The following is a 22570-nucleotide window of genomic DNA, read 5'->3' on the forward strand; positions in this document are numbered from 1 at the left end:
AATTCTAAGTGTGATTAGTTTTACAGCCATAAATAAATAATAGTACTTTTATATCCACTTTGCAATTAAAGAACTAGAAGCTTAAAACACTTAAAGAACTTATCCAAGTTGTTACACAGCCAAGTATCAAGATCTAAATCTATTTAGTTTGGTTCTATAGCCCATCACTTAACAATTACATTGCTGTGCTTTCTGGTTTTTTTTTTTTTTGGTCATCATGGGGCTTGAACTCTGGGCCTGGGCATTGTCCCTCAGCTCTTCAGCTCAAGGCTAGTGCTCTACCACTTGAGCCACAACACTGCTTCCGGTTTTCTGGTGTTTTTTTGTTTTTTGTTTTTTTTTAATTGGAGATTGGGTCTCATGGACTTTCCTGCCGGGGCTGGCTTTGAACAACAATCCTCAGATCTCAGCCTCCTGAGTAGCTAGGATTACAGGTATGAGTAGCTAGGATTACAGGTATAAGCCACAGGTGCCTGGCTGCTATGCTTTCCTGGAAACAAGAGGCCACTTATAATGAGCACCAACTACATGAAAAGCAATACTGTGAAAAACTTTACAAGCTGGGAGCTGGTGGTTCAGGTCTATTCAGGAGGCTGAGATCTCAGGATCAAAGTTCGGAGCCAGCCTAGGAAGAAAAGTCCATGAGACTCTTATCTCCATAAACTACTCAGAAAAAAAGAGGGGAGTTACACTGTAGTTCAGGACCAGCAAAAAAACTTCACAAAAGGGCCTTTAAATTTTAAGAGAAAGCGATATATTCTTTTTCTCTTTTTCTTTCTTTTTTTATTTTTGGTGCCTGGGGCTTAAACTTAGGGCCTGGCACATCCCTGAACTTTTTTGCTCAAAGCTAGTGGTCTACTTGAACCACAGCTCTACTTCCAGCTTTTTGGTGGTTAATGGAAATGAATTAACGGATTTTCCCACCTGGACTAACTGAACCACAGTCCTCAGATCTCAGCATCCTGAGTACTTAGGATTACAGATATGAGCCACTGTTGCCCAGCTAAAGCTATGTGTTGGTTTTTGTTTTTTTTTTAATTCTTTCTTTGGGGCTGGGATGTAGCTCAGTGGCAAAGCGCTTGCCTAGCAAGTGCAACATCCTGGGTTCGATCCCCAGTACCAAAAAAGAAAAGACCAAACAAAAAAAAATACAATTAAAAAAAAAAACCCAAACATAAATTCTTTCGCTGAAACATTACCAGAGTAAATCCATTTAACTTCTGGGATCTTCACTTTTCCCATCAGAAAAGAGTCCAAAATTCCTTTTTTATGGGTCAATTTTATGATTATATATTACTCGGGACAGTATCTACTACAAAAATTACATTTAGTAAATGACAGTCATTGTCACTGCCAGCATTACTTATGATGGAAGAACTTGAGACACAGGGAACATGAGTAATAAGTTCCACAGAAACCCCAAAATCCTTGTCAACACTAATATAGTAATACAACTTGTCCCATTGCTTGCAAAAGCCAGTGTCAGCAATCCCCAGGCCAAGGTGTTTTCCCTGTGGTCCTGCATGCCTCCCAAAAGGCTAACTTCTCCTCACCTTCATCTCTTCATCCAGCTTTTTCTGCAGTCCCTCTACTCCTCGGGTGAGCTCGCCTTGCCCTGCCAGGGTCTTATTAGAAGCAGGAGCAATCATCTGCCACAAAGATATAGGACAAGGAAGGAGGATAGGACATAAGTCCATATCCAGATCCCTAGATGTCCTCAAGATCCAAACCTTCACCCTTGTTCCTACCAAGGGAAGGTCACTTACCGAGAGAGGCTGCATCTGCTCCAGCACCAAACTAACCTTCCTCCTCACAGAAGCCTCACTTTCCGAGCTTCTAGAAGACAGAAGGGCAGAAGCGAAGGGGAGGGGAGGAGAGAGGCAAAAGAGATAAGGAAAAGGAAAAAAACAAGTAAAATGGAGACAATGAAAAAGAAAAGTGACCGAGCAGGCCCCACTCACCCTTCCCTCAGAATGCCAAAGATGGTGGCCTTCACATGGTCCATACTGTCTGGTGGGGCTGTCTCCTGCTGATCTCGGAGAAGGTCTGGAGTTGATTTCAACTGCAAAAACAATTATTGTAAGAAGAGAGAGCTGAGTAAGGTGAGGCATGCAGGTTATCCCCAGGAAAATCACAAGACCCTATCTAAAAAAAAAAATTAAAAAAAAAAAACCATAGCAAATAGCAAAAAGGGTTGAGAATGTGGCTCAAGTGATCAATCACTTGCCTACTTGCCTGGCAGGCATGACACTTAGTTCAAACTCCAAGACCACCAGGGAAGAAAGGAGGAAAAAAGTAAAGGAGGGAAAGAGGGAAAAAGAGAGGGGAAAAGGGGAGAAAGTGGGGGAAGGAAGGAGGGAAGAAGAGGAGAGAATATAGAAGGGGAGAAAGGAAGAGGAGGGAGAAGAAAGGAGGGAGGGAAATAGAGGTGGCATCAAGGAGATGAGGTCACCTCTCGGCATGATGAACTTCGCTGATAAGGCCTGAGCAACAGGCCTCATCCCCTCTAAATTGTTACTCTGAACCAGATTTTCTTCAATAAGCAGATCTCAACCAGCTGTGGGCTGTGTCACAAAGCATTTGCCACTGTGACAGTTGATGTACCATATTCATATATTCATAAATGATTTACTTTCAGAATGGACTTAAGTTTGTCTCAAAGTAAAGTTGCTCTCTCACTTACCTGCACTCCTGAGACAGAGAGAAAGGCATAGAATTTTGGCTAGAGCATCGAGTCTTCTTTATGAGGATTGTGCACTGAACAAATGAGCATTTGCTAGCTAATGGCTAGGGCAAAAACAAGTAACTGCACATCTGTTAATGGTGAGTTCATAGTTCTCTTTAGCATTTTACCCAGGGAACTTCTTTGCTTGTGAATACCTTCTACTTGGTGGATAACAAGGAGAGCAAATGGTCAAGACTTTTCTGCCCTAGGTTATTTGAATTAGTGGAGCCTCAGGGTTGACAGGTCAGGGTGGGAGATGAGCTGAAGGGTTGGAAATAGGGAGGGATGGAATCTGACCTGCAGCACAGCAGGATCCTGTGCTTTCTCCTGTGGCTCCTCAAAACTCTTAAGGACCCAGTCCTGAGTCTGACGGGAGCGGCTGAAAGCACCCAAAGGGCTCTTGCTCTGAAGTGGCAGTGGCTGTTTTGAATTGTCCACAGGGCTGTCATTCTTACTAGGGGTCCAGTGTTTGGTGGACTGTGGTTCCCGTTCCACAAGGGTGTCTTGTGGGGGCCGGCTGTCCAGGCTCTGGCTCCGCTTCCGCTGTTCATGCGGCAGGGTCCGTGTGCGACGACCAGTCCGACCCCTGACCTGACCCCCCACTTGATGGTTGAACTTGCTGATGAGTGAATCCACTGAAGACAGGGGAGCAGTGTCAATGGTATTACCTGGGGAAGGCTCTGGAGGGGCTAGCTCCAGCAAGCTGGAACTCCTATTGTTAGGCCCTATAGGGGTAGGGCCTGCCAGTGAAGCCTGTGACTGGGAACGGAGCAGTCTTCTATTCCAACGAGCCCCAAGCTCCTCATCAGACGTGCTGCCCTGGGAGGGGGCAGATGACCCCTGCACCTGAGAGTAGGGGTTTTCAGGGAGTTCCGAATCAGAGCTCAGAGTTCCTGGGGTTCCTTTGCTGTTGTCCCCCTTGATTTGGACCCCAAAGGAGTCACCCCCTTTCTCTCCACTGTTAAGCACCACAAAAGGCTGTCCAGCGATGCCCTGCACACGTACAGCAACCCCATAGCTACTGGCTCTTGCATCCTTAGCAGGGCGTCGCGCACCACGGCGTAGTGTGGACTTCTCTGTAGCACCCTCTGGCTCTGTGATGAAGCGAATCTGAACTCCATGGTCTACAGGGCCTCGGGGCTCAGCCATGGCGAATGCCTATTCCATGGACGGTGGGGGGACCCTAGAAGACAAAGGGAAGGGTTTTAGCTAAGAAACTTAATATAGAAACCCAGAAACTTCCATCCTCCCGCTCTAGTGGAAGTCTTGTCAGTCCCTTCTACATAGCACCAGGATTCTCATACTTCATGTGAGTAGCAGAAATGAGATGTGAGACCCTGTCATCAGTTTCTAATTCAATAGAGTCTAGACTGGGATCTGAGATTTTATGTTTCTCACCAAGTTCTCTTGAGCAATGCTGTTGGTACTTTGGTCCAGATAACATTAGCTCAGTGGTAGAGTACTTGCTAGCTTTGGTTAAACAGGAGCAGGGAAGGGTAACAAACACATAACACACCAAGAAGAATCTATTTCCGGGCTGGGGTGGTGGCTCAGTGGTAGAGTGCTTGCCTTGCATGCATGAGGCCCTGGGTTCGATTCCTCAGCACCACACAAGCAGAAAAGCCTGGATAAATTTCAGTCTAATCTCCAATTAACCACCAAAAAGTCACAAGTGTGCTGGGTGCTGGTGGCTCACGCCTGTAATCCTAGCTACTCAGGAGGCTGAGATCTGAGGATCGCTGTTCAAAGCCAGCCCAGGCAGGAAAGACTGTGAGACTCCTATCTCCAATAAACCACCAGAAGTGGCACTGTAGCTCAAGTGGTAGAGCGCTCACCTTGAGTTGAAGAGCTGAGGGACAGTGCTCAGGCCCAGAGTTCAAGCCCCATGACTGACAAAACAAAACAAAACAAAAGTCACAGGTTCAGGTGTGACTTAAGAGGTAGATGGCAAGCCTGGGGGGAAAAAAACTGCCAAGAGAGAGAATGAGAATTTGAGAATTCATACTCCAATACTGGTGTGCATGCACGTGCATGCGTGTGTACACACACACACACACACACACACACACACACACACACAAAGCTTTCATTTGGCGGGGTGCCGGTGGTTTATGCCTGGAATCCTAGCTACTCAGGAGGCTGAGATCTGAAGATCACCATTCAAAGCCAGTCAGGGCAGGAAAGGCTGTGAGATTCTTATCTCCAATTAACCATCAGAAAACCGAAGTGGTGCTGTGGCTCAAGTGGTAGAGCTGAAGTCAAGCCCAGAGTTCAAGCTCATAACCGACAAAAAAAAAAAAAATCTTTCATTTGATCTTCATACATATAATATGAGGAAAGCACAGACCTCATGCCCTGCCTATCAGATACTTCTCTCACTGGAGAAAAGAGGGCTCATTTAAAATATAGAAGAACAGGGCTGGGAAGGTGGCTCAGTGGTAGAGCGCTTGCCTTGCATACATGAGGCCCTGGGTTCGATTCCTCAGCACCACATAAGAAAAAAGCCGGAAGTGGCGCTGTGGCTCAAATGGTAGAGTGCTAGCCTTGAGCTGAAGAGCTGAGGGACAGCGCCCAGGCCCAGAGTTCAGGCACCACGACTGGACCCAAAAACAAAAAACAAAACAAATAAAATATAGAAGAACAGAAAATAAGTTGTCCCATTTCTGAGAAGACATTCAAACTAACAGCAGTGCTGTCTCTGGGATGAGGAAACTAAAAGCTAGAGATATTCTCTGGGAGAATAGAAAAGGATGGACTGACTTTCTTTCTCTCTTTTTTTCTCTCTTTCTTTCTTCCTTTCTTTCTTTCTTTTTTTGTCGGTCATGGGTCTTGAACTCTGGGCCTGGCACTATCTTTCAGCTCTTCAGTAATGGCTGTCACTCTACCACTTGATCCATAGCACCACGTCTGGTTTTCTGGTGTTTTATTGGAGATAAGAGTCTCACAGCCTTTCCTGCCCAGGCTGACTTTGAACCATGATCCTGAGAACTCAGCCTGTAGTTACGATTACAGGTGTGATCTACCAGAGCCCGGCAGGGATGGACTTTCTACAGGGTACTTTTGTATGTCTTTTTTTTAACATATATATTTTGGGGGGGGGGGGCGGGTCCCATCGTGGGGCCTGAACTCTGGGCCTGGGCGCTGTCCCTCAGCTCTTCAGCTCAAGGCTAGCGCTCTACCACTTGAGCCACAGCGCCACTTCTGGCTTTTTTCTTTTTGATTATGTGGTGCTGAGGAATCGAACCCAAGGCCTCATGCATGCAAGTCAAGCACTCTACCACTGAGCCACTTTCCCAGCCCTAGCATATATTTTTTAAGATACTGTACAGAAGGGTTACAGTTATATGAGTAAGGTAATGAGTACATTTCCTATTGAACATTGTTACACCCTCCTTCTGTGTCTTTTTAATTTGGAATCAAGTACATATATTACCTATTCAAAGAAAGATTTAGGGCTAGGGATGTAGCTCAAGTGGTCAGCACTTGCTCAGCATGTGAAAGACCCAAAGTTTAATCTCTAGTGCTGCAGACAGCAAGAAATAGAGGGAGGAGGGAGAGAGGGAGAAGAACTTAAATACGATTTTAAATGCATCTATCCAAGGGGCCCCAGAAAACATAGGGCCTTCCCACCTGGGGGCCAGGACAAAAAATATCCACAGGCTGGGGGGGGCTGGGAAGGGATGTGAAGGGTAAACAAAGGAGGAGGCTGCAATGCTTGATAAGAAATGTACGCATTATCTTGCCCATGTAATTGTAACCCTTCTGTACAGTATGTTCACAAAAAAAAATAAAATGAAAAAAAAAATATCCACAGGCTGACTCACTAGTCCACATTACCTAGGATTAGAGTCAGCAAATGGAATGTGTTTCAGGTACGCTCTGGCTCTAGGAACTTTCCCCACCCCTTCAGCTAGTGTGTTAAGTCTCCATCAGAGCCCAGCATCAAACTAGAGGAGGAGTCTCTAGCATGCCAAACAGGAAAACAAACATGCCCAACTCAACTTCCCTGTGGAGTTCTGGGCCAAGGAAACTTGGCAAGGTCCCTTTTCACAGGATTATAGAAGCTCTCAGAAGCCAGGTAACCAAGGTGAGCTGATTGGGGAGGGGAGGGAATAGGAAAGGCAGAATTTAGAATGGAAAGAAAGGGTTCCAGCTGAGAAATGGAGGTAGAGGAACAGCATCCTTAGCATTCCTGCTCTTCCCTCAAGAGAAAGGAAAACTCCCCCTTCCCCTTCTTTATTAGGAGCTGCTGGTTCACCTTTTGGGCCCTGGAGCCAAAATTTTACTACCAAATCTTACAAAGTTTGTGACAACAAAGCCGGGTGCCAGTGGCTCACACCTGTAATCCTTGCTATTCAGGAGGCTGAGATCTGAGGATCATGATTCAAAGCCAGCCCAGGAAGAAATGTCCATGAGTCTCTTATTTCCAATTAACAACCAGGAAACCAGAAGTGGCGCTGTGGCTCAAGTGGTAGAGTGCTAGCCTTGAGCTGAAGAGCTCAGGGACAGCACCCAGGCCCAGAGTTCAAGCTCCACGACCAACAAAAAAAAAAAAAAAATTTGTGACAACAAGAGGTAAATTCATTCCAGAAATCATGAGTAAGAAAAGAAATTAGGATCTGACTCAGAAAATTCTAATCTGTTCTTTACTTGATGTATATAACCTGAGCAAAGTACAATTCTTCTGAGCATCAGTTTCCTCATCAGTAAAATGGATATACTAACTCACAAGGTAATTACCTGTGAGAATTAGATAATTACACTATGTATACAAGAAGTTACCAAACTATAGTTTTAAAATATACTTATTTTATAATAACCTTATTGTACTTAGGTTTGACTTCAACCAACAGTGGAGTAAAGATATTAAACATAAAATCCCTGTCACATGCCGTTTGCTAGTAACTCACATCTGTAATTCTAACTACTCAGAAGGCTGAGATCTGAGGAACAGTTCAAAACCAGAGCAGGCAGACGTCTGTGAGATTCTATTCTCCAAGAAACCACCAAAAAGCAGGAAGTAGAGGTATGGCTAAAGTGGCAGCCTTGAGCAAAAAAGCCAAATGAGAATGTGAGCCCTGAATTTAAGCGCCAGTACTGGCACAAAAACAAATACAGGGCTGGGAATGTGGCTTAGTGGTAGAGTGTTTGCCTAGTAAGTATGAATCTCTGGGTTGGGATTCCTCATACCACATAAGCAGAAAAAGCTGGAAATGACACTGTGGCTCAAGAGGTAGAGCGCTAGCCTTGAGCAAAAGTAGCTCAGGGACAGTGCCCAGGCCCTGAGTTCAAGTCTCAGGACTGACAAAAAATAAATAAAATAAAATACATGCATACATACTCCTGTCACAAAATCTCACAAGTGTCACCACTAACACAAGCCATTCCTTTAGATAGCACTTCCTCTGAGAAGCCTTCCTGACCAGGCCCTTCTACTCAATAGGTCAGATCTACCTATGCTTTTCAGTTACCCTTTGATGGGTTTACCTCATTTTGTCGTTATGCATTTATTGGAGTGATTATTATCCATCTCCCCCATTAAACTATAAACTCATAGATGACAAAAACTATGGGTCTCAGCTAACTCCAGTGCCTGGCACATGGAAGATGTGAGTAAGTCCTTAATGAAGATTGTATCAGGAACAAAGGCATCTCCAGCAGCAAGGGCAGGAAGATTGTCACAGATTGTTCACAATATTTCTCTTTTATCCTAGTAACTAGTCTGTCATCCTGGTCTGGATTGCCCTACACAGTTGTGATATTAGAATCAGATGTGCCTAGACTGCCAGCCCTCAGAAGTCACATGATTTATTCATGACACAGTTCTGCCCTGTCAGTATCTCTACAGATCTTCCAGATTCAGGTCAAATAGTTCCTGCCTTGGCCCAGCAAGGTGTACAGCTCCTTGGATGAGTGTTCTAAGTTGCACAGATATGGTATTGAATGCTCCCTCAAGTCCCAATGACACCCCAATCTCAATCACCTTCAGTACCAAGACATAGGTGTCAGAGGCCAGGAGGACTGAGGGATCTTTGGGGTGGGTCAGAAAGCAAGGTTCTAAATGATTCAACATGGAAAACCCGAAACCTACCCGCCTTCAGTTACAGAGGACAGTGGGGCGGGGCCAAAGGAACAGGGCAGCTCAAGGCCTTGCGTAAGCCCCAAAGGCAGGTAAACAACAATCTGGGTCCACAACTAGGAGTCTAAAGCCTGCCTGACCCTGCTTTTCCCTCTCCTGATACATGCCCAGGGCTCTTCTGACCAAATGTACTCTGAGAAGAGACCAGGACACAAGTGAATTAAGCCTTATCTGTTTTATCTCTGCCATTCCTGCTTGTGAGGAAGGGAAGGGCACACTACACCTGTACCAGACATCCACTGACTTCTCCCTGAGTTATTCATTAGCCTGCCTTGCCCCAATTCCATCACCTCTGGCCCAGCCATATGCATCTGGCTTCCAACTAGGAGTGACAGGGCCCCTGGACTTCTGGCAGGAAGTGGGGGTGGGGTGGCTTCAGAAGGACACTCAGAGCCAGGCAATATGCTAGGTGCTAAATAACAGGCACATTTAGAAAAAAAAAAGGAGAGAACTAAGGGAATAGAGATTAGATCCCCCTTGGTGGAAATGAGAAAAGCAAACAGCGAAGACCGAAAAGGACAGCTTAGTGACCTTGGTCACTTGGCTGGCTCCCTTTTTCATAGGGAGATAAGATGATTCCTTGTAGGTCCAAATAGACCCCCCCAAGTGAACTCCTGGCTAAGTCCACAGAAAAAGCAGAAACCTGAGAGCCAAGCTGGAGCTGCTTGGCCAATGGGGGGGGGGGGGGGCAGAACACAATGAAGAACAGGACCTCTGCAAACTGGCTAGACTGGTTTGAGAGGCAAAGGGAAAGGGAGGGCCAGGGAAACTACACTGGCAGCTTGTAAAGAAGACCAGAGATTCCACGCCAGAGCAGGCAGAGGGGCAAGACCATGAGTAGGGGCACTATCCAGCCTGGATGCCAAAACCAAGGCTCTGAAGGAGGCAGAAGGTTGGGCAGGGAAGAGACAAGTGCAGCAGATGAACAAAGAACTTCGGTGAGTACAGACCAATGGGTGACAGGATGACTTCGTCTACCTTCACCACACCCTCCCAAGTTTCCAAAGTTACATTCCTAATCCCACTTACCTTGGCCACCTCCCAGGCCCTTAGTTTTCCCCTCCCTGGTACAAAGAGAACCCCCCCTCTGCCTCCCCTCCCACAAGAGTAATAGCCTGCAGCAGCCTGGGAACCACAGGAAGCCAAAATCCTCTTAGAGTCAGGCAGCAAATCTCTGGATTATCAGGCCCCCAAAGCCAGACCCCTACCCTTAAATATTCAGGATGAAAGAAGAGGTACCCTGGTATGCATAGGCAGCATGTCTACAGACATAGCGGTTGCTAATTATTTCCCAATTACAGCAACTATACTCAGGCAGGGCATCAAAGGGGCCAAACTCAGGTTGGCGCTGGTTCCATAGCTGCCTAAGGCAAGGAAATTTGCCTCAGAAGTCTTGTCTGGCCCCAATGCACACCTCTCATCTGGCCTGGGGATTGGGAGGTGGTAATTCCCCTAGTCTTGTGGTCTCCTTGGGAGTTCTGCCTATTTCCTGTACCAGTATAGCCTATTGCCAATCTAAAAGCCAGCAAGGATCAAGAGTGAAAGATGCCTGATGAAGTTTCTCCAAGTGAAGAGATCCTGGGAGACATAATTGATTGGGCTCCCAAACCTTACACCCCATTGGCTCCCGTCTAGAACCAAAGAAGGGTTTGGTATTAGGCCCTGGAAAGACGACTAGGAGAAATAAATATTCCCACAGCTGTATTTTTTCCTCTCTCTACACCCCTTACTCTTAAAGCTCCCCTCCCCAGCCTCACTCACCCTCCCCGCCCCCACCCCGACTCTGGAAAATTTCTCCCTGCCATGAAAACAAAGACAGAAACAGAAAACCCTAGTAGTTTCACACCTAGCAAAGCCATAGGCTTGCCCTCTTCTGCCCTTCACTAGTGTTTCTCATCTGACTGCACCTGTAGACGCATAGTCAGAGCGGAGAAAGAGCCCACGCCAGAAAGGAGGTGTCAGTGGCCAGCCAGGGGAAGGCACCTTAGAAAAGCAGCACCTGCCGATGCCATCCACTGTTCCTCGGAACCTCCCTTTGCCCAGCTGAGACCAACTCCTTTCCCCCACCACTCCGGTCTCCAGGAGAAATTCCGCCCCTAGGGCTGGCGTCTGACCTCCAGAGATACCCTGGCGCTGAGACGCCTTCGTGCCCTGGGAATAGTCTTACCTTCAGATGCCTCACGCCTGGCTCCTCCTCAGCCACCTGCTTCGGGCATCTTAAGAGTAGGGACCAAGCTCGTAGTTCTGCCACCAAACCCTGACCTTCCCTCTTCCCCTCTCCACATCTGCACCGGTGCCCAAGTAGGGGTTATCTCTGATCGCCTCCACTCCTGCCCCTCACAGATCCACCTGGGGTTCCACGGTCATCTCAAGTGCCCTTGCCTCAGTCCAGTCACTCACCCCAGCCGGGCTCAGCGCTCCCGGGCTCGCGGCTCCGGGCTCGGGCTCAGGATCGGGCTCTGGCAGAGCTGCACGCGCGGCTCCCGGGCCCTCCCCCTCGGTCCCTCGGTGCTCCCTCCCTTCTCCCCCTCCCACCAACCTGTTACTCCCCTCCGGAGCCCCGCCTCCATTTGACGTCAGCACCTGTCCCCGCCTTCCTCCTCCTCCGATTGGTCCATTTCCCTGGGGGGCGGGGCCTCCGCCGCGGAGGGGACCCAGACCTGGGGTCTCGAGCCGGGTGGGCGGGAGAGGCGGCCGGGTCACGTGGGCCGGCAGGCTGCAAAGTGCTGGGGCGGGGCGGTGAGGGGCATCGGAGGCCATTTTGGGGGCGTAGTGGCTGACAGTCTGTGGGCACCCCGCCCCCCTAGATGGAGCCTCGGTACCACTGCAGTTAGAGCATCACCTCGGCTGTGCGGTGCGAGAGCCTCCCACCGCGGGTTTCGCAGTCCGAATCCCCGTTCGGAGCCCTTGCTGCCCTTCATCTTCCTCCGCATAAGCCAGATTTTTTTCTGCAGAAAACATCCCGGTTATCCCACCGCCGACATCAACGCCTCCTGCAGCTCAGCTCGTACCCTCTTCTACCCCCACCCCAAAACCAAACCGGATCCCCAGTCTTGGTTCTCTTCTCCCATCCCCTGGCCTCCACATTTCCCAGCCTGTCATCTCTTCCTTTGGTGATATTCATCACCCAACTTCAGTGTTCTGGGATTTTTTACACTTTCATCATTTGTCTCCCATCCTATGATAAACTCCTCCAGGGCGAGGATCTTGTTTGCTTCATCCTAAATGCCGACAACGGGGTCCAGAATATATTAGGATAGGACGATAGGAACTGAGAATATAAATTTACAGGCATTGGGATGACTTTGATTCTAAGTAGAAGGGAACGCAACCCGGGAACATAAATCTACCTGTCCTGAAAAGCCTTTCAAGAAGATACCGATCCCAGTTCCCAGAAAAAAGCAGAATCTGGGGGCACTAGGGTCACACCAGCTGCAGTTAAACATGACAGGTGGCTTCTAGTGTACACTGTTGAAAAAAAAATTAAAAAGTGATTGACTTGGCTTGCCTTGCTGGGGCTCTAAATATTTCTCTCATTAATTTGTTCAATAAATATTTGTTGCAAGAAATCTTCAGTGCAGCCAGCTGTTGGGTGCCTTGGAACTCATTTCCTCCTCCTCCTCCTCCCCCTCTACCCTCTTCAGCCTTCAGAAGCTGGGTGTGGGCCCAGGAGGGGAAAGTCCACCTACCTGTTATAAACTCGGTTGCAAAGTCTCCACATTCCAAAGGAAGTTGTCTACCAGGAATAGAGCCAACCAACCGGCTCAGGGCCTAGGGAGGAACCACAAGAAAAGGTGTGGTGAGTGTAGAGATAGAAGTGGTCTATTTATCCCCAGACCACTGGGGTAATTTTATACAGAGATTTTTTTTCTTTTTAATTACGGGATTGTTGAATAGATCCAGATATTGGAAAAGTGAAAGTGACTAAATTCTCCTAGGTAACCCTGTAACTACTTATTGTATTTGTAGTAAATCAAAGTAGGGTAGTTACCCTGCCCTACCAATGGCAAGCTATAAGGAAAATACAAGAGCACCTGAGTCACTGTCTTGATCTGTTTTTTGAGGAAGCACTCTGTCTCAGAAGGACGTGGTCATCAGGCCCTAGAGATGAAGTTAACCATGTCAACACATGTTTCCAATCGGAGTGAAGGTGGCTCAAGCCTGTAATCCTAGCTATTGAGGAGGCTAAGATCTGAGGATTGCAGTTCAAAGCCAGCCCAGGCAGGAAAATGTGTGAGACTCTTGTCTCCAATAAACTACCCCCCCAAAAAAAAAAAAAAGCCAGAAGTGGCTTTGTGGATCAAGTTGTAGAGCTCTAGCCTTGAGCACAAAGAAGTTCAGTGATAGCACCCAGGCCCTGTGTTCAAGTTCCAGGACTGTCAAGAAAAAAAGTTTCCATTTTGGAAAATTTGTCCAATTTGTAAACATAGCAAAAGAAGAACAGGCCAGGCGCTGGTGGCTCATGCCTGTAATCCTAGCTACTCAGGAGGCTGAGATCACGGTTCGAAGCCAACCTGGGCAGGAAAGTCCATGAGACTCTTTTTGTTTTGTTTTTTTGTTTTGTTTTGTTTTTGTAGGTTGTGGAACCTGAACTGTGGGCCTGGGCGCTGTCCCTCAGCTCTTTAGCTCAAGGGTAGTGCTCCAACACTTTGAGCAACAGCACCACTTCTGGGTTTTTCTACTTATGTGGTTCTGAGGAATTGAACCCAGGGCCCCATGCATGCAAGGCAAGCACTCTACCCCTGAGCCACCTTCCCAGCCCTCCATGAGACTATCTCCAATTAACTACCAGAAAACCGGAAGTGGTACTGTAACTCAATTGGTAGAGCTCTAGCCTTGAGCCTAAGAGCTGAGGGATAACATCCAGGCTCAGAGTTCAAGCCCCATGACAAAAAAAGAAAGAAGAGAGAGAGAGAGGAAAGAGAGAGAAAGAGAGAAGAGGAGGGAGGGAGAGAGGGAGGGAGGAAGGAAAGAAGGAAGGAAGGAAGGAAGGAAGGAAAGAAGGAAGGAAGGAAGGAGCGAGCAGGTATGTGAAGGAGTTGAGTTAGACAACTTTAGTCACTAGATTGCTGAACCTGCCAAAGAGAAGTATAATTCTGTCTTTGAGGCTGGAAATTTTGTAATCAAGGTTTGGAGTTGTTGAAATAATCTGCAAGGGCTGGGATGGTGGTCAGTGGTAGAGCGCTTGCCTTGCATGCCTGAGGCCCTGGGTTTGATTCCTTAGCACCACATAAGCAGAAAAAAAAGCCGGAAGTGATGCTGTGGCTCAAGTGGTAGAGCACTAGCCTTGAGCTGAAGAGCTGAGGACGGCACCCAGGCCCAGAGTTCAGGCCCCACGACCGGAACCGCCCCCCCCCCCCCCAAAAAAAAGAAATAATCTACAAGACTAAGGAAGAGTATGATAAATGCTAACTGGCACAAGTGAAATGCTTACCTTCTGAACAAGTCTGGACCTTGAGAAAATAAGTAGATAAAAGAGAAAGAGGAAAGAACAAGAAAATGTCTAATAACCCAGGGTCAGAAAAAATGTTTGAAAGAAATGGAAGGAAAGTCTATAGATTGAGCAAAGAAGAATAGAGGGAAGAGCTGGGAATGTGGCTTAGTGGTAGAGTGCTTGCCTAGCATGCATGAAGCACTGGGTTCAATTCCTCAGTACCATATAAACAAAATAAAAGCTGGAAATGGCGCTGTGGCTCAAGTGGTAGGTACTAGCCTTGAGCAAAAGAAGCTCAAGGATAGTACTCAGGCCTTGAGTTCAAGTCCCAGGACTGGCAAAAAAAAAAAAAAGAAGAGGAAGGAGGAGGAGGAACAGAAGGAGGAGGAGGAGCAGGAGGAGGAGAAGAATAATAGAGGGAAGGAGAATAGAGAGAAATAGAGTGAGAAGTCCATTTTGCAAGGCCTTGAATATCAAAATAAACAAATGCTTAAATGGCAGATAATGGAGAGCTAGTGAAGGTTTTCAAGCCTGTAAAGGACAATATGCCAGAAAGGTCTATATGATGAATCTCCTGGCAAGTGTAAGGTATATTACAGCGAGGTTTAGAAATTCCTACAAACTAGAATGCCAGCAAAGGAGATGGGGACCCACTCACCTGATGTATTTTTTTAAGACACATTTCCCGTTGTTTCTCTCCTTGGCTTTATTTACAAATAAATGTTTTGCTCCTTAACAGCAGTAATAACCAGCAATTATATTAACATTTGGGGCTTTTCCTGGTTGAGACAAACTTCTGTCCTGAATATGGTCAGGAAAGATAATAAGAAATGGTCACAGTAAGCCTAAACTAGTCAGAGTGGCTTATGCCCATAATCCTAGCACTCAAGATGCTGAGGCAGGATTGTAAATTTGAGGCCAGCCTGGACATATAACCTGTACCTTGTCTCAAAAAACACAAACAAGAAAAGAAATGAAAAGGTCATTGTAATAACCCTCTAGCCTTGGGGTTCAGAATCTCCAAAAATCTCCAAAAGGCATTTCATTCTTCTGACCCAAGTTGTCCACTCCTCTCTTTTAATTAGAGAAGCAGAACCATGAAACTTTTATGATGTCCATGAGCAGAGCACTGATTCTGGAGTCAGAAGACCTATATTCTAATTTTACTTCTGGAAAAGCTGTAGTTCTAGCTATCTTCTAAATTATTGGGGATTCAGATCCTTCTGAAAATTAAGAAATTGATCCCAGATTTTGTGATACATTTCCTATAAGCTCCTCAGCAGGGAAAAATGATTCAGGTCTTCTAGCCTCTCTCTCTCCCTCTCTCTCTCTATATATATATATTTAAATATGTATATATACTTTTTTTTTTTTTTTGCCAGTCCTGAGGCTTGAACTCTGGGCCTGGTCTCTGTCCATGAGCTTCTTTTTGCTCCAGGCTAGCACTCTACCACTTGAGCCACAGGACCACTTCCAGCTTTTTTCTGAGTAGTTTATTGGAGATAAGAGTGTCATGGAAAACCAGGTGCTGGTGGCTCACCTTGTAATCTTAGCTACTCAGGAGGCTGAGATCTGAGGATCATGGTTCAAAGCCAGCCCAGGTAGGAAAATCTGTGAGACTCTCATCTCCAATGAACCACCAGAAAACCAGACATGCCTGTGGCTCAAATGGTAGAGCACTTGCCTTGAGCTGAAGAGCTGAGGTACAGTAGTACCCAGGCCCAGAGTTCAAGCCCCATGACTAAAAAGAAAAAAAAAAAAAAGAGTATCATGGACTTTCCTGCCAAAGGAAGCTAGGATGTCAGATTCATGCCACTGTGTCCACCTATGCATTAAGATGGGGATGTCATAAGTTTTTCTGCTTAGGCTGATCTTGAACTACAGTCCTGTTCTTAGCTAGGATTAATCCTACAGGATTGCTGGTGCTGGGCTCCAGCTCCTCCTTTTATCACTATCTGGGAACAATAAGTGTAACCATATCTGGTACATGAATGGTAACTGTTTAGGGCAAAGAATCCCAAGCAACATTTTTCAGTCTAATCAGAGTCGAGGGAAAAAAAATCTTGTCTGGACGATCCCACACCTTCCAACCTCTTTCTTGTCCCTGTAGCTACCCACCTCTAATGCTCCAAGCAACTAAATCCATAATGTTCAAAGTCTCCTGTATACATTCAACAAGAATATCATGTCAAAGTAAAGAAAAAAATATATATATAGGTTTTTAAGATATGTAGCAAAAAGCCACATATCTCCAATTCCAATGAAATGAAAAAGGCATGAAATTCCTTCACATACATTTTTTTAGGGGTTGTTAAAATGCCATTCTGAGGAGAAAGCCAGCTTCCCATCACTCACCCAAACAACAGCTGATTCCACCTCCAAGTTCTCTTTCCTACTCTCATCAGTGAAGGAAACAGAAACTTGGCAGCTTAATCCCATACACACATTCCCAAAGGCGTTAAGAGCCCTACAGTCCACTGAGTCCACTGTAGCCAAGACTTTTAGCAGGCAATTAGTAGAACTAATTGCTTGATTTGCTTAGGTTCCTCTTCTGAGTCTGTTTTTTTTTTTAAGTTTATGTTTCAGAGTACAGAGACAAGACACATAAAAATAGTATGGGACTCAAAGTCAGAGTACTTGATGTGTCAGCCATGGGTTCCTTACTTAAAGTCAGCCACCAAATAATGATTTTCTTAGGGGAGGAAAACAAAGGCACAATGCCTCTGTGTCTCTAGTCATATAAAATAATATTTATTGAAATGAATTCCAGGAAATGGAAACAAGAGGTTTGTTTGTTTGTTCTTTGTTGCTCTTTTTGTTTTCTTTTCCTTTTGTCTTGTTTGTTCATTTATCTGTCTTTTGGAGGGTAAGGGGGGGAGGGACACAGAAATGGTTGGACAAAGAGTGAACAGTTGCAGCAATAGTACTCATTAGACACTATGTTGAAAATGAGCTATATAACTTGTGGGTGGGGAGCAGGAGGGAAAAACTGGGAGAGAGCAAGGGAAGGGATGACATCGCCCAAAAAGAAATGTATTCTACCTGATTTATGTTCCTGTAATCCCTCTGTACATCACTTTTATAATGATATTTTTTTAAAAGGAAGAAAAAAAAAAAAAAAGAGTCAGCCAGCCTCCTGTTTCATTACCTTTGGAACCATCTGTTGGACTCCTCTACAGAATGTACTTTGCTGTGGAGCTTTCTCATTAGGTAGACAACTTGGAAGGATCTGTACCATGGTTTAAGGTTCTCTTTGCCCAGTTTTGCTTCCCATCTCATTTCCTTTCAAAAGTATCAGATTGTCATTACTACCCAAAAGCTTTCTCTGCCCCTCTCTTACTCCTTGTTCTGTCTTTCATAGGTATACAAGCATTGCATGCACCTTTTGGACTCCTGACTTCATTTTTCCATCTGCTTACCAGACCACCTGAATGGACTCAGTTTCAGGAGTGATTTTTTTTTTTTTTAAAGAAGGATTTGAAAATCTCATTACTCACTACCTGGCTAGCAATCAAAGCCCCTCCTGGTAAACACTTTTAGTCTAAGTTACTCATGAGGCAGAGGCAGGAGAATTAAGGCGCACTTGAGCTCAGGAGTTCATGGCTAGCCTGGGCAATAAAACAAAAACAAAACTATTCCTAGCTGGGCACTGTTGCCTAATGCCTGTAAATCCTAACCACTCAGGAGGCTTAGATCTGAAGATCATGGTTCAAAGCCAGCTTGGGCAGGAAAGTCCAGGAGACTCTAATTTCCAAAAAGTTGGAAGTGGAGCTGTGGTTCAAGTAGTAGAATACTAGCCTTAAGCACAAAAGCTCAGGGTCAGCTCACAGTCTATGAATTCAAGCCCCACAATTGGCACAAAACAAAACAAAAACAAATAACAATTCCTAGATGGTCTAGGGGTACAGACAATCTACAGGAAGAGGCTGTGGCCCAATTGCTTTTTCACTAAAAGCAAGTAGGAGAATACTTCTATGGTACAACAACTCTGGTATATGGGCTGGGCAGAGGGATAGCAATGAACACAGGAACAATGGAATTGGATGCCTGTTATTAAATTGCATTAAGCCCTGCCAAGTTATAGTGAAAAGCTGAGAGCAGTTAACACACATTGAAAATTAACTGTGAAAGCCACAAGGCTTCTTTGATGGCTTACAAAGAAGCCCTTATCTACAGTAGTGGGTGAGGGGGGAAAAATCCTAAGATCAAACTCCTGACCCAGTAGAGTTCCCAGAGGCAGATCTGCCATCAAGGTCAGGGCCCTGGTCCTGGTTGGGAAAAATCCGGACATGGAGTGGAGATATCAGAAGGATGCCCCCAAAGACTCTGGCTTCCTTTATTTTTCTGAATCTTCAGGGCTATTGGAGGGAGCTGCTTGGGAATAGCTTGCACTCCTTCCATGTAGGAGACCTGCAAAGACCCCTCTCCCTTCAGAATCTCCTGCCTGTTGGGATTGTAATTAGGGTTTGTTTTCAGCATAATCTAGGGAGAAAGAACATGCTGGACTTGCTAAGGGAGGAAAGGGACTGTGCCTCAAAGTATCTGCAAAAATTAGCAACAGGGAATGATAAAAGTTAACTATGGGTCTGTTTCCCACTCCCTCACCCCATCCTCCACACACACACAACACCATGCTAGGAAAGCTCTCTGTCCCTGAGCCCCTGGGATTGGATTTGGGTGATGTTTTATCTAGGAAATGAACTACAAGAGTGAAAAAGAGAGAGTTAATTGACTTAGGGGCCATTTTCTTGGGATAGAATTTAACTTCCTGGTAAGAACATGCCCTAGTGGCTCTGAGAAACAAGAAGGAAGTGATAGCCCTTACTAAGTGAAAGTCAAATGCCTGAATTGCCATAATAACTGGGAAAAGAAAGGATTAAATGCCTCAGTGAAGCAAGCAGCAAAGAGTCAATTCTAAAAGGCCAGAATCCCTGCTGAAGAGGGGTCCATAGAAAACCTAGAGGAGCGGGGTACCAGTGGCTCACGCCTGTAGTCCTAGCTACTCAAAAGGCTGAGCTCTGAAGATCATGGTTCAAAGCAGCCCCAGGAAGGAAAAACCATGAAACTCTTATATCCGATAAACCACCAGAAAGCCAGAAGTGGCCCTGTGGCTCAAGTGGTAGAGCACTAGCCTAGAACTGAAAAGCTGAGGGACAACACCCAGGCCCAGAGTTCAAACTCCATGACCGACAAGAAGAAAAGAAAAAAGAAAAAGAAACCAGAGGAACCAGCAGGAATGTGCTGGAGAAAAAAATTACCCATATGGGGCTGGGAAGGTGGCTCAGTGGTAGAGCCCTTGCCTTGCATGCATGAGACCCTGGGTTCGATTCCTCAGCACCACATAAGCAAAAAGAAAAAAGCCGGAAGTGGCGCTGTGGCTCTAGTGGTAGAGCGCTAGCCTTGAGCTGAAGAGCTGAGGGACAACGCCCAGGCCCAGAGTTCAGACCCCACGACCGGACCTCCTCCCCCCAAAAAAATTACCCATATAACCCAAAAGCTCAGTGGTGACCTCCTTTTACAAATCAGAGCTAACAAGACACTGTTACCAGCTTAGCCCTTTTGTATTAACGATAGTCTTGAAGCAATAGAAGCTATTGGTATCATTTAATTGACAAAAGCCTGAGGATAGAGGTTGCAATGATCAGTGAAGAGGATGTCAGAAGGACAACCAACGAGGCTTGCCATGTGAGTAGGAATAGCCTGGCGCCAATGGCTCATACTTATAATCCTAGCTCCCAGATGGGCTACCAGCAATTCACCAAATTCAGAGCCTACTACATCAGTAAAGTTCTGAGGAATCCAGTGTATATGGGGCATGCGAGGGCATCTTTTTTTGTTGTTGTTGTTGGTTGTGGGACCTGAACTCTGGGCCTGGGCGCTGTCCCTCAACTCTTCAGCTCAAGGCTAGTGCTCTACCACTTAAGCCACAGCACCACTTCCAGCTTTTTTTCTTTTTGCTTATGTGGTGCTGAGGAATCGAACCCAGTGCCTCAGGTATGCAAGGCAAGCGCTCTACCACTGAGCCACCTTCCCAGCCCAAGGGTATCTTTTCTAAAAGACAAATTGCTGTGTCTTCCATCCACTGCCACAAGGAAAAAAAAGTCACAGTATCTGGTGTCTTTAGGTTCTGAAGGGAACATGTTCCCCACTAGAAACACTGCTCTGACCTGTGTGTTTGGTGACACAAAAGGCTACCAGAGGGAAGCCTAGAGTAGCAAAGGAATGACCCCATTCCCATCCCTCCTGATGACTCACTGCAATTCCTGGTCCCCAGATGGAATTACTCTTTCTAGTAAGGGTCACAGTGAATTACATGCTATGGCTATCACTTGGGCATTTTGAACTCTCTGTACATAGAGATCACCAGGCAAGAAGAAAAATTACTGTGGCTGGGAATGTGGCTTAGTGGTAGAGTGCTTGTCTACCACACATAAAGCCCTGGGGTCAGTTTCTCAGTATCACATACACAGTAAAAGCTGGAAGTGGCGCTATGGCTCACCTGGCTCAAGTGGTAGGCAAATGAAGCCTAGGGACAGTGCTCAGTCCCTGAGTTCAAGCCCCAGGACTGGCAAAAAAAAAAAAAAACAATAATATTGTGAGTGACCCCGATAAGGGGAAGGGACAGGGGTGCTGTAAACTATTGGAGGGTACACATCAACTCAGTACCATATAAACAGAAAAAGCTGGAAGTGGCGCTGTGGCTCAAGTGGTAGAGCGCTAGCCTTGAGCTGAAGAGCTGAGGGACAGCGCCCAGGCCCAGAGTTCAGGCCCCACAACTGATTCAAAAAAAAAAGGAGAAGGCCAGGAACTGGTGGCTCACATATATAATCCTAATTACTTAGAAGGCTGAGATCTGAGGATTGTGGTTTGAAGCCAGCCCAGCAGAAAAGTACCCAGGAGACACTTATCTCCAGTTAACCACTCAAAAACCAGAAGTGGAGGGCTGGGAAGGTGTGTCAGTGGTAGAGCACTTGCTTTGCATGCCTGAGGCCCTGGGTTCGATTCCTCAGCACCACATAAGCAAAAAGAAAAAAGCCGGAAGTGGTGCTGTGGCTCAAGTGGTAGAGTGCTAGCCTTGAGCTGAAGAGCAGAGGGGCAGCGCCCAGGCCCAGAGTTCAGGCCCCACGACTGGACCCAAAAAAACAAAACAAAAAACAGAAGTGGAGCTGTGACTCAAAGTGGTAGAGCACCAGCCTTGAGCCAAAGAACTCAGAACACACCCAAGCCCTAATTTCAAGCCCCACAACCTACACAAAAAAGAAACAAAAAAGCTACAAATCTTACAATTCTGGAGTTCAGAAATCATAACCAGTTCTCTGCAAGGCTATTCTCCTTCTGGAAGCTCTAAGAAAGAGTTTGTTTCCTTGCCTTTTTTAAGCTTCTAGAATTTTTCCAGTCTCTGCATTCCTTGGCTCATGGCCTTTCCTTTAATCCTTAAAGCCAGCAACACAGCATTGTTAAACTAAACAGAAAAGAGGCTACTACTACCTAGAGACTGTCTCTGTACCTCAAGTTCCCAAGTCACAACAAACTCTCCAACCTAACAGCATATAAAAAGACTGAAACCTAATTTAAGAATATAACAAATAGCCAAGTTTCAGCCAATCACAGGTAGCCAACTTTTCACACCATGTCCAAATAAGGCAGATACCTATCTGGACTCAAACAGATGATTGGTCTCCACCAGCAGTAAGAAGCTTATTAAAGCTTGCTGCTCACATTGTTGGATGGTGTTCTCTTGAGTTTTTTCTGTTGCTGAGTACTGCCTGATTCACAAGTTAGATTTTGTGCAAATAAATACTGTTAAATATAATTTGTCTAAACTCTGAGAATTTTTTTGTTCTAGTATTTTGTTTTGTTGAGACAGCAGCCCAGTACTGAAACCAAGCCTATCTTGAACTCATTATGTAGACCAGGCTTAGCTCAGCACTTGCCTCAAGTTCCTGAGTGCTGGGACTAAATGTATACAACAACATGCCTGACTGATTTACCTGTACACCACTGCTTTTGTAGTTACATCTCCTTCTGACTCTAATGCTCCTTCTTCCTTATTGTATGAATTCTTGTGATCACATTGATCTAGCTGCAATTTAGAATAATTTCCCTGTCTCAAAATCCTTAATCACGCCTGCAAAATGTCTTTTGTCATGTGAGGTACAAATCCAGTATCTACTATGGTTAGAATGTTGGCATCTTTGGGAGGCCAGGAGTTCTTATTATCATGGCTTGTAAGACGGAGATAAGATCCAACTTCCTTGAGGGCCTTGCACTC

The 22570-nt window shown here is 45.9% G+C and overlaps 1 protein-coding gene across 2 annotated transcripts in view; it reads right to left on the bottom strand.

Moving 5' to 3' along the window:
* Nucleotides 1-11361, bottom strand: part of Cgn (cingulin) — a 29953-nt gene extending 18592 nt beyond the window's left edge. Inside the window, exons 1-5 of one of the 2 annotated variants that reach the window (XM_042682091.1) lie at nt 11265-11361; nt 3023-3908; nt 1962-2062; nt 1767-1836; nt 1554-1649 (exon numbers count right to left, since the gene is read on the bottom strand). In XM_042682091.1, coding sequence (XP_042538025.1) covers nt 1554-1649; nt 1767-1836; nt 1962-2062; nt 3023-3874 — 1119 coding nt within the window. In that variant the 5' untranslated portion in view covers nt 3875-3908; nt 11265-11361. Of the gene's footprint in view, nt 1-1553; nt 1650-1766; nt 1837-1961; nt 2063-3022; nt 3909-11031; nt 11245-11264 lie in introns of those variants that run through there. The other variant, XM_042682092.1, reaches the window with a different exon arrangement.
* Nucleotides 11362-22570: the final 11209 nt, after the last annotated feature.

This window comes from Dipodomys spectabilis, unplaced genomic scaffold (genome assembly GCF_019054845.1).
Source record: "Dipodomys spectabilis isolate Male_0828 unplaced genomic scaffold, ASM1905484v1 ptg000069l, whole genome shotgun sequence".
NCBI classification, from domain to species: domain Eukaryota; kingdom Metazoa; phylum Chordata; class Mammalia; order Rodentia; family Heteromyidae; genus Dipodomys; species Dipodomys spectabilis.